At 42.1% G+C, this 12,365-nt stretch overlaps 1 protein-coding gene across 1 annotated transcript; it reads left to right on the top strand.

Moving 5' to 3' along the window:
* Nucleotides 1-760: 760 nt before the first annotated feature.
* Nucleotides 761-11,513, top strand: npy2rl (neuropeptide Y receptor Y2, like). Its single transcript, XM_034114320.1, has 5 exons — nt 761-982; nt 1,264-1,396; nt 2,196-2,361; nt 5,105-5,258; nt 5,762-11,513. The coding sequence occupies exons 1-5, from the start codon at nt 776-778 to the stop codon at nt 6,341-6,343; spliced, it is 1,242 nt and encodes a 413-aa protein (XP_033970211.1). The 5' UTR covers nt 761-775; the 3' UTR covers nt 6,344-11,513.
* Nucleotides 11,514-12,365: the final 852 nt, after the last annotated feature.

Below are 12,365 nucleotides of genomic sequence, written 5' to 3'. Positions count from 1 at the left end.
ACTGATCCTGTCCGTGGCGAATTAGAGCTGAACGCCCGAGGCAACACTCAGCTCACTGAAGTGTGTGTGTGTGTGTCTGTTTGTTTCCACATGTGTGTGTGACCTGCAGTTTGTTTGTGAGTGCCTGTGTGTGTGTGTGTGTGTGTGTGTGTGTGTGTGTGTGTGTTTCCCCCCGAGGCTGTTAGACTGGCGACTACAGAGCTGTGAAACGGAGAGGTCACAGCTGTGCGTGTGTGTGTGTGTGTGAGAGAGAGTGTGTGTGTGTGTGTGAGAGTGTGTGTAAACAGCTGGTGTGAAATCTTCCCACCTGTGCACAGCAGTTTAAAGTCTCGGCGCAGCGACTTCAATCTGGATGTTTTAACAGCTATTTTTAAGAATAAAACACTAAATAAACACAATATATATTATTTTGTATTATACCTAAAATATGCGAATCTAATTCATGTAATGACTGCATCTTTAAAAGAGAATAAAGAAATCTTAAAAATATTATTTTAAATATTAAGCACTGTAAAGCGATAATATGTCGAGTATAGTGTTGTCTGCCCCCTAGTGGCCGAAAAATGCAATGACGGCAGTTTTCAGGGAAATGACTTTAACTTTCACTTCTGTTCTTCTGTGTACCGACAGGCCGAGTGTGTGTGTGAGTGTGTGAGTGTGTGTGTGTGTGTGTGAGAGTGTGTGTGTGAGTGTGAGTGTGTGTGTGTGTGAGTGTGTGAGTGTGTGTGTGTGAGAGAGTACGATGGCGTCGCCGCTTGAACACAAATGATCGAACATGGACGACACAAACGAAACGTTTTTGGCGACGCATTGGCCCTTCCCATGTGACCCCAGTATCTTTGAATTCCCCGGCAAAAACCCCGGCGAAGACCCCGGCATCGAACCGGAAAATGACCCCATCGTCGGCGGAAACGCCGTTGGTGGCGACACCTCCATGGGGGTCCCTTTCCCAGAAGACCCCATCAAAATGCCAAGTGTACAGGTACATAATAATAATAATACATTTAATTTTTATAGCGCTTTTCTTAGTGCTCACAGATGCTTGATTACATGATTCAACTTACAACAAGCATGTAATTATTTACACCATAACGTCGTATCAACGCTCCAGTGGTGACTAAATCTAAAAACTGAAAGGGTTTTTTAAAGGAATTGTATTATATTGTGCACATATTTATTTGACATTTTTTTACATTTTAGCTTTGTTTATAATATTTTTTATATACTTTAATCTATTTTCTACATGAATCTCTCCTCCTTCAGGTGGTCTTGATCCTGGCTTACAGCACCATCATAGTGCTGGGGGTTCTGGGTAATTCTCTGGTGATCTACGTCATCTATCGCTTCAAGACGCTGCGCACCGTCACCAACTTCTTCATCGCTAACCTCGCTGTTGGTACGTACACGCACACACACACACACACACACACACACACACAAACACACACACACACACACACTTTCCTCTCCTTTCTCCTACGTCCTTTGGATGTCAGACAGGATTTCCAGGCTCCTAGACTGACAAATCTGTGTGTGTGTGTGTGTGTGTGTGTGTGTGTGTGTGTGTGTGTGTGTGTGTGTGTGTGTGTGTCTAACATCTGTCAGCAGTAATCAGTGTCTCCTCTGTGATGTCTGCATTGTGTCAACATGTAAGATGTGGATTACAGAGAAATCTCTAGGATTTTAATTCCTCAGAGTTGTTGCCCTGAACAAAGAAATACAGATATTTTACTTAATTTTTGACACTTTCAAACCCTTTTTGTAAAAATATTATACCGAATTATTAACTCTGAAAGGTTTAGACCTTTTTCTCTTGAGACCTCTGACTGTAACATGTGAAGGTGATAACATTCAACCTTTTAATTCCCGTGTTTTTAACATGTTTTTTACATGTTAGCTGACCTGAACACTCTGTCTTCCTTTCACTCTCGTCTACACGCTGCAGGAAATGAAACATTAACTCTGTTTTTCCTATATTTTTTTACATGTTTTCTACATGTTTTTTCCATGTAAGCGAACCTGTTGGTGAACGTGCTGTGTCTTCCCTTCAGGCTGGTCTACGCACTGCGCGGAATGAAACATTAACTGTGTGTATCTTCCGTGTTTTCCCGTGTTTTCCCGTGTTTTTCTCGTGTTTCTCACCGTCTTTCACCTGTTTTTCACATGTTTTCTGTGTGTTTTTTCATCTCTGCCAGCGGACCTGCTGGTGAACACGCTGTGTCTCCCCTTCACGCTGGTCTACACGCTGCAGGGCGAGTGGAAGTTCGGAGGGGCGCTCTGCTTCCTGCTGCCGTACGCTCAGTGCCTCGCCGTGCACGTGTCCACCGTCACGCTCAACGTCATCGCACTGGACCGACACAGGTGGGCGGGAAATAAGATTCAAAGGTTTTAATGTCATATGCACATAAGCTACAGAGTAGAAATGGCAATGAAATGATTCTGACCTGAGCTCCTCCAACAATGCAACATATAGAATCAAATACAAACATTTTGGTAAATATGTTGGCCACTTTGTGATGTCATAATGTTTTTTTGTCTTGTGTAACCATTAGCCAATCACCAACCAAGGTAACCGCCCCCCCCCCACCTTACCATTGAGATCTTTGTAACCAAATCTCTCTGATGCGGCTTTCACACCAGCGCTTTTCCCTTTCTAGCTCCAAGCGAGAGCTTTTCTGGTTCAGCTCCGGTTTCCCTTTTCAGCTCCCGCTCTGTTCACATCGCCCAGAGCTGCCGCTGCTGCGTCATGACGTCACAGTTTACGTCGCTGAGTTTCTCCCCAACGGAGCTCACCTCACAACAACAACGGGCCGGGGACTGCGTCGGGTCGATGATCGCGTTGCTTTTAATCATACGAAGCCAGATTAAATTAAATAACGACTTCTCCAACCTTATACTTGTCTCCAGAGTGCCGTGGTTCATTGTTTATTAATGTGTTTCAGCGGCATTTACCGACCGCTGCAGTGCTGGCTGCTCTTCCACGGGAGTTTATTCTCCCGCTAGCTCCGGGTTAGCTCACACGGCTCTAAAGTATTCACTGTCTGACTGTCACACAAGCAGCTGATACATATCCCCAGTTCCCCTTAAGTGAATGTGTGTCAGTCTGAATTGACGCTGTTTGGCATCACAACGCTGTTATGAACGTTTCTCTGGTATAACATGGGTGATGTTAGCATAGCAACCGAAGCTAAACTGACTACTTGCTAAGCCGTTTTCTACAGGCACATTTTACCGGCGTATTTTTCATTATGATTCTACTTGTGATAGTCGGACATGACAACCTGTGCAGCCCATGTATTGATTCCATCCGATAGCTGCTATAATAACAAACAAAACGTCTGCCTGCTCTCCACAATGATCAATAACACCGAACGGATGGTCAAAGTAAGGTTTCCTGCACGCCTCGACGTAAGCGAGGCCATGTCATAGCTCCGAAGCTCTTGCCTCTGGACCGACAATTTTTTGGAGCTGGAAGTGAACCGCATTCCGGAGCTATGACGCGCCGCCGCTGCGGTGGGAACAGGGAAAACCGGCGCTTTTCCAGCTCCAGCTCCGAGCAGGAGCTGGAAAAGCGCCGGTGTGAAAGGGGCAACAGAGGGGCGTGGGGAGGGGCTCCTTATTTTCATCTGAAGTAACAGACAGAGAATCAGCACTTTGGAAACAGGGCTGAAACAGAGGGGATTATGGGATGCTGCAATGATCTGTTTGGTGTTTCAGCCAATCAGAGACAGGTTCTGGATATATCTGAGACCTGTGATATATTGATGAAGAAGAGGATAATAGGGGACCTTTAAGTGTGCAAAAACGACAGAAAAAGATATCTACGGTACAAGACATATTTATCAAAAGTTTACTTTATCGAGAGAACTTTCATGAACTAAATGCAAACTTTGTGATTTTCCTTTGCAAACTTTCCCCGTCCTGAGAGACGCTCCTGCAGCTCGGTGTGCTTTTGTGTTTCTGCGTCCACCTGTCCGGGGAATCTGCTACAAAGACTCTTTGATTCTCATGTTTTTTGGCAGGAAAATAAGGTTTAATTAAAGTAGAACAGATTTCATGATCAGAGCGTCTGAGTTTCTGTTCGGTGTTGCATTGTCTTCCAGCTTCAAAATATATCCAGATATTTCAATGTGTTATTATTATCTTCAAGTCTTCATTAAAAACCCGCCTGTTCACCATGGCCTTTGACCCCTAACCCATCACAGTCCACTCATACTGCCATTTATTTAATATTTACTTTATTATTTGCCCTTCTTGTTTGTTAGTTTGTTTGGTTGTTTGTTCACTATGTAAAGCGTCCTTGGGTCCCTTGAAAGGCTTTTCCAATATTATTATTTTCACACATATGTGACCTGCTCCATCGAAATCAGTCGCATTGACCCGAAGACACATTCTGAGTATACACTGTTGGAAAGAGGAGATTCCTAGCTTTCTAATGATATCAGGATTGTTGTTGTACTCCAAATATTAAGCAAAATATGTCACATTATATAATGACTGGTGTGTGTGTGTGTGTGTTTGTGTAATTGTGCGTTTGTGTGTATTGTGTTTGTTTCCCGGGGAAAACACTCAGGAGAAACACCGGCTGTTGTTATGCCTGCTGTGACCTCAAGTTACTCCGTTCTCCGCTTGTAAATATGCCGTTACAAGCTTCATAGTTGTATTTATCATCTGAATTTGCCGAAACAAGTTTAATATTCTGAAAGCCAAGACTTTGTTTAATTGAAATCAGATGAAAACAAACTGTAACGGACCCTGCCGTGTTATCCATGATTACTATACGCCTTACATTCATAATGTCAGCGGAGGGAGGGGGAGCAGCGCTGTGGAAGAGCAGATTGGAAGTGAGAGGTGCCATCTTCCCTTTACAAGCTTCCAACATGTATTTATCGTGTGATTTTGGAAATAAAAGTTTCATATTCTGAAAGCCAAGACTTTGTTTATTTAAAATCAAACAAAACACCCGAACCCACGTTTAAAATCCACGTTTATTTTGAAATGAGCCGTTGCGACTTCCGACTGATTTCGATAGAGCGGGTCACATATATGTATTTTATAGATTATTGTTTTTTTTTATAAATATATTTGTATTTGATTATTCCAGGTGTATCGTGTACCACCTGGAGACGAGGATGCGTAAAGACGTGTGTTTCGGGGTGATCGCTCTCACCTGGGTGCTGAGCGCCATCTTAGCCAGTCCTCTCGCCATCTTCAGAGAATACGGGTCCTTCACTCTGGAGCCAGGACACACCATCCAGGTACACACACACACACACACACATACACACACACACACACACACACACACACACACACACACACACACACACACACACACACACACACACACACACACACACACACGTTTGATCCCCTCTATCTTCTTTCATGTCTCCTCTTTGAACTTGCACTCCGAGGTGTTACGCCTATCTTCCTCATTTGTTTCATTTGTTTCATTTCGCCTCGTAGGAAAAGTACGAAATTATGAAAGGGAACTCCAGAAGCAAGGAAGGAAGGAAAGATGAAAGGATGAAATGTAGGATGGTTGAAAGGAAAGAGGAAGATAGAAAGAAGGATGTAGAACATATGATGATATTGAAATATGACGAATAAGGGAGGGAGATGGAAAGCATCCTAACTAGGAATACACGTAGGGAAAGGAAAGAGGATTGCTAGAATGAAGGAATGATGGAAGGATGTTTGACAGAAAACATCAAATCTATTCCAAGTGACCCTAACCCATCGCTTCCTGTGTCCTCAGGTGTGCACGGAGAAGTGGCCGGGGAAGAGCACGGACGGCACGGTGTACAGCATCTCCATGTTGATCCTGCAGTACTTCCTGCCGCTCTCCATCATCTCCTTCGCCTACGCACGAATCTGGTCGAAGCTCCGCGCCCACGTTAGCCCGGCGGAAACCGGCGTTAGCACCAGCAGTGCTACGTCTGAGCGCCATCGCAGACGGCGAAAAACCACCAAAATGCTGGTGACCATGGTGGTGGTTTTCGCCGTCAGTTGGTTGCCTTTCCACGCCTTCCAGCTGGCGACGGATATCGACAGCGCCGTGTTGGATATGCAATATTTCCGCCTGCTTTACACCGTTTTCCACGTGGTCGCCATGTGCTCCACCTTCGCCAACCCGCTGCTTTACGGATGGATGAACCGAAACTACCGCGCCGCCTTCCTCGCCGTCTTCAAGTGTTGCCGAGGCGGCGAGAAGAAGAGAGGCGGGAGGTTGGATAGCATCCATCCCACAGGAGGAGGTGGAGGAGGAGGAAGGGTGAAGAAGATCGTGATTGAAACGCAAGACACGGTGTCCACCCACCTCAACGCCACCGATGTTTGAGAAGGAGGCGAAGGAAGGAGGGAGGAAAGGGAACGAGATTATAGAAGAACAGCCTCAACCTATGTACAAAAAGAAGGGATAAGGAGAAGGTTCTTGAAGCACAAGAAGTGGTGCCCAACCACCTCAACGTATGTACAAGAAGAAGGTGGAGAATGAGGGATGACGAGAAAAAGCAACAAGTTCACGGAGGAAGGAGAAAGGAAATTACTAAAAAACCAACCTGTCAGAAAACAAGACACTCGCCTCAACTTATGTACAAAAAGAAGGGATAAGAATAAAATGCAACGAGGTTAAAGTGGAAGGAAATCAGGCGAGGAAGATGGTGCTTGAAACACAACACACGGTGTCCACCCATCTCAACACCAAGGGACGGCAAGAGAAAGCAACAGGTTTACGGAGGAAGGAGAGAGGAAAGTGTCCTGTAGAAGAAAAGCTAAGGAGAACGACTTTACAGAAGGGTCAACCCATCGGATGTGGTGCTTGAAACACACTCCGCAGTGTCCGCCCAACATAACTTGTGTACAAAAAGAAGGTGGAGTTGGAGGGAGAAGAGACAAGAACATGCAGCGAGTTAACAGAGGAAGGACTAGAGGAAGGTTTTTGTCCCGTAGGAGAATACGCAACCTGCCCAAAAGCAAGGAGAGAGTCCAACCACAAACAAGATGACAGAGGAAGGAAAGTAGGAAAGTGTTTGTCATGCAGAAGAAAATCAAATCAAATCCTGTCAAAGGACGTGGAAGGGCGGAGAAGATGGTGCTCGAATGACAAAATAAGAGGCAATGTCCGCCCACCTCAATGTCCACTGATGGACAAAGGGAAAGTGGAGAAGGAGGGAGGGATGACAAGAAAATGCGACAAGATTACACAGGAAGTATTTTGTCCCGCAGAAGAGGCAACAAAGAGAGCGGAGACAAAGACATAGAAACAAGAGGAGGCCGATGGCGGGACTTAAGAGTTTCTGAAAAGCCCCAAAATAGAAGAGGGAGGAGGCAGGGATTAGTAGAAGAAGAATGACTCGACGTCTGCTCGACAAATCGAAGCTTTGAAGACGTGACCTCCTTGTGACGGAGGGACTTTTCTTTGGGGGATTTGTTAGAGTGATACAGCTTTGCATGAAGGATTTGTGGGAAAGTTTGCCCTGAAAAAGAGACAGGAAGTCGGATAGCAACTGAAGGAACAAACTTTGGTCCACTTTGTCAAAATAGGGCTTTTACTCCATCTTCATTCCACGTGTGAAGCATTTAGCTCGTACTCTTAACCCAGAGTGGTTTACAGGCAGTGGGTTGAGGATTAAAATGGACAAACATTTGGGCAGAATCAGCTGCGAGGGATTTTTCACGCTTCGAGAAATCGGAGGCCGCTGAAGACCGTGCAAAAATATCTTGTCAGGTGAAAGAAAAAGCCCCAAAAGCCTGTATTTAAGAGTTCAAGGAAAGGATGCATGATGCAAGCTTTGTGAAATCTCAGACGTTGTTATGTAATGTGTGTTTTAAATGTGCATCATCCTACAATAAAAGCAAGGAAGAACTGGACATAGATATGGGGAAGAGAGCGGGGGAAATACAAATGATTTCAAAGCCTTTTTTATCAGTAGCTTTAGGACAGATGGGCAGAAAGTGAGGAGACCAATGTGAGGAGGGGAATGTGGGGTAATGAGGGAAAAGGAAATGGAAACGAATATCTTAAAATCCAGCTGAGATCACACAGATTTCAAAACGTCTCTTCAGTTCGAAGCTGCACGATGTTAAACGTGTTAGATGAATCTGATTTAGCTGAGAGGCAATTCGTCAAATCTGGCTGACTGCTCACATTTTGCGTCACGCTTCAATTTCATTTTCATTACAGAGTTTAATCAGCACGACGTAATAATATATGAAGAAAGAGATGGTTAAAATATGATTGTTCACTCTGCAGAATTTATTTTATTTCATTTTGTAAGTGTGTCTTGTACTTCAAAGTGACTTTTATTTAGTAAGTGAAATATAGTGGGCTATTTTGCCCTGAACTGAGCCTTTCAGGCATTTCGTCTTATAGAAAAAAGGCCTGCAGATGCAAAACAATGTATTAGCATATATGTTAAGTGTTGTGTAATTCTAAAGACTCCACTCCTTATATATAAACAATCTCTGCAAATGAAAGGTGATATTTAAGTTGAAATGTTCAGGTTTGTCTGAAACCAAAAGCACCTTACTTACAGATCGCCAGCCATCAATGAAAATGAAGTTTATTTATACCAGCGAGAACCAGGCAACCCAACAGTTGTTCTTAGTAATGGCCATTAAGGCTTGTTAGTTAACTTAGTAAGTGATTTAAGTCAAACCTTTACAAACGGTGCCTTACAGGCCTTTTCCACTACAGGAACTTAAAGTGTTTGTATAGATTGTGATAGGTGCCGCTCAGGAGAAGGAGATGAAGCCAAGTTTAGCGATTTCTCGGAAGAAAAATGGGTCGAATAAAGCAGTATTGTCAGTGGCCAAATGTTTCAAAATATGTTACCCGACGTACCAATCTTTAGCTTCAGCAGAAATACAGGAAAATACTTTAGGAATCTGGGTTAGAATAAGTGTTTATTACGTTTATAATACCATTTTGCTAGGCTGTGTTTCCCTGCTTTAGAAATGCAGAAACTGAGATCACTATCGGTTTTCATATTTGGGTTTTTTTCTATCAATGCTGGGACTGCAGTACTTTGTGATTCAGTATACATTTGTTCGGCAAACTGTTTTAGTTCATTGGTTTTCCTTCTGGTGAGGGTCCTCCTTATTCCTCCCACTGGAAACTTGTTGTATCCCGGACGAGTCCCCAAAATTGTTAAATTCTACAAACTGTTGAATCTTTTGCAAAGACCTTATCCGTCGCACAGTTATCTAATATTATATCTAATAACAACTTTGGATCACGTGTTAAAACATGTACTTTTGAAACTAGAATATAGAGGCAAAGTTTCAATGAATTAAAAGTGTGTTTTGCTGCCTTGTAATTTGTATATTATGCACGATTTGGGTTATCCAGCAATGTTTAGCTAACGGTGACATTGAGAAGTAACATTTCCAGTCATATGAGGCGGAGCAGCACAAGTAAAAAGTGATATATTTGTATTTCTCTTGTAGTAAAAAAACTAACAAAAAAGTATTTTAGTGACACTGACAAAAAAGTCATTCGATTTCAAAGTGACAGATATCAAAAATGGTGCCAAATGTTTCATCGTCGTTTTGAACTAAATCAACTAAATAGAGCATAAAATTGGCGCTTTTTCAATTAAATTTAACCCAAATGTTTGTTGAAAAACACAAATTAGGATCGAGCACGTGCTTAAAAACTTCCTGTAGTGGGAAATGTCCATTTTTAGAAAGCGGCACCCACTTATTTACAGATACATTCTGAATGTCACTGCCATGATTTCCACCTCCCCTGAGTCATATTTATTTATATTCCTCCGCACTATCTGCCAATCTTTCACCCCCAGCTTTCCCATCATGCACCCTGCCTGCAGGCTGAAAATCATTACCTGTCTCTTTAGCGATTTTCGGGGACAGGAAAGGTCAAAAAGTGCATTTGTTTTTTCAGAGACCTTGAGTTTTTTTATTTCCCCCAATGAATATAACTTCTCCTAAAGCTCTTTTTCTTTCCACACCATTTATCGGCGCCGCCTCCAAATTAAATTGCAGATGTTATTACCAAAGGTCTCATTAAACTTTAATTGCCTGATTTTAATTACGGCACTCTGTTTCCCTCTGTGTCAACATACTAAACACTTTGCACACTGTGAATCAACACTACAGCAGTTATTAGGTCTGCAGATGAAACCCGTAGTTCTTTTTATTTTGGGGGATTTAGCCTCTTGTTTTCCCCCCCTTTAATTCTCTGTCTCTTGTATGCGTCATTACCTCGCCCGACCCGAAATCCCACAATCCCTCACCAGCTGTTCATCGCCGTCCTCTTTCAGCCCCTCGTCTGTCTCTTTCCACCCTTTCCCCCGTTAATGCATGCCTCAAACTGAGAGAGAACGGGGTTTTCCTCTGAGGGAAAAATGTCTATTTGCGTCCTCATGATGGAGGATTTCATAAAAAAAAAACTGCTGCAATGTTGGTGATATTTTACCCTGACTGTATCCGCCTCAAATATATTTCCAGCAAATAACTAAAACATAAGTAAACCAATATGTGCTTTACTTTAACAGCAGCATCCTGAGTTATGAACCCTGGCGTTTAAATTGGATGTTTTATGAAAAGGATTATATTTTTAATGGTAAAAAGACTAAAAAAGGGCAGTTTGACGTCATCTGGTTTGCTTTTAATCCTTGAAGATATCCCACAATGCATTGCGTGGGTACGTCATCATGCACTTTGTTAATAGAGGAGATATTTTGTACACAAATCCAATTTGTCGGAGCAGTTTAAGGACTTGCATTGATATGAAATTGTTCAAAAAGGATTAAATAATATCTGTTTTTTGGTAAAAAAATTATAAAATATGCATGTGGTCATACGAACTACAGGACATAGGTTACATTTAACTCCCACGGTGCCATTTTGGTAATAAATCGCAAAAGGTTGATGTATGTACACATTTAAAAAAAATTCTAGCAAGCAGAACACTTCAGAAAACAGAATTAGAAACTTAGTGAATGGATATTTCTTGTTGCAGTGCATCTTGGGAGTTGTAGTTCTACCTTTTACATTTCTGAGTCTGTTTTCTAATAAGTTAATCTTTTGGACTTTTTTGTACCAGTTTCCAAGAACAAACGTAACATTTAACTAATTAAAGAGTGTTGAAACAGTATTATTATTATTTGATCACGTTTGTGACCCTAGCTAGCGATACGTTTATAAAGTCTACCAACGCTCATAGGACTCAAAGCAAACAAGATGGCGTCATTCCCGTTCAAACATGTCTTTCAGCTTGTTTTCCTATTATTTGCAGAACAGTACCCGGTGTTTATTTCCTCAGTGATGATGTTCTGATGTTTTTCTGACGAGGTTTGGGGGGACACACAGATGCTGCTTGACCTTTATAAAAACATGAATGTAAAACTGCTTAGTAACATGGCTGTAATGTTGTTTATCTTTCTGTCATTCTGTGTAAATATGTGTGAAAGACTGTAACCAAGCACAACGTGTGGGCCTTTACTCGTGTCCAACAACAGATGTACTGTTTTCTCAAGCACAAACACGCCTCTGACTCTTTATTTACCTGTGTGTGTGTGTGTGTGTGTGTGTGTGTGTGTGTGTGTGTGTGTGTGTGTGTGTGTGTGTGTGTGTTGACTGTTTACACAATCACAATGTTGGGACACGCAACTGGCAACAGAATGCAAGGTCCCAAAAGGTTCAAGGGTGTGTTAATTGTGTGTGTGTGTGTCTCTCTGTCTCTCTGTCTGTCTGTCTGTCTGTCTGTCTGTCTGTGTGTGCGCTGTGTGTGTGTTTGTCTGTCTTACTGGTGTTGTGGGGACACATCTCTGTTTACACAATTACAATGTGGGCACACGCAACTAGGGGCTTACAAAAATGTTTGTTTTGTTAGGGGCTGTCACAATATAAGATCTTCTCTACTATATAACTGTGAAAGTAATAACCCACGATAGCGATATTGTCACGATACCTTGATAACATTTAAAATATGTATAATGTTGCTCAAAATAATATTTTTTTAGCATTTTACTTATTTTTTAGTTTAGACACATAGTTATTAAACATTACATCTACTTAACTTACATAACAATCATAAAAAAGTCACAGTTTGCAATACTTTTGGCTAATAATACTTTTTCTTTTAAGCAAATTTGACCAGGAAAATTTACAAAATATATTGATTTTAACCAAAAATGTACCTGTAGTCATCTGCTGTCTTTCTAGTTAAATATATGTAATATTCTGAACAATATAAGGTTACATAAGTGCAGCAAAGCTTTCATTTAACTCCAGTTTCATCAGTGCGGAGGGACACAGCTGCAGGACGGCGACTTCACAGTTTCAGTTGCTACACATGGATACACAACTCAATTAAAAATGTAAGCGACGTGTTT

The sequence above is a fragment of the Trematomus bernacchii genome, unplaced genomic scaffold (assembly GCF_902827165.1).
Source record: "Trematomus bernacchii unplaced genomic scaffold, fTreBer1.1, whole genome shotgun sequence".
NCBI lineage: Eukaryota > Metazoa > Chordata > Actinopteri > Perciformes > Nototheniidae > Trematomus > Trematomus bernacchii.
This window is presented reverse-complemented; position numbering and strand designations above follow the sequence as displayed.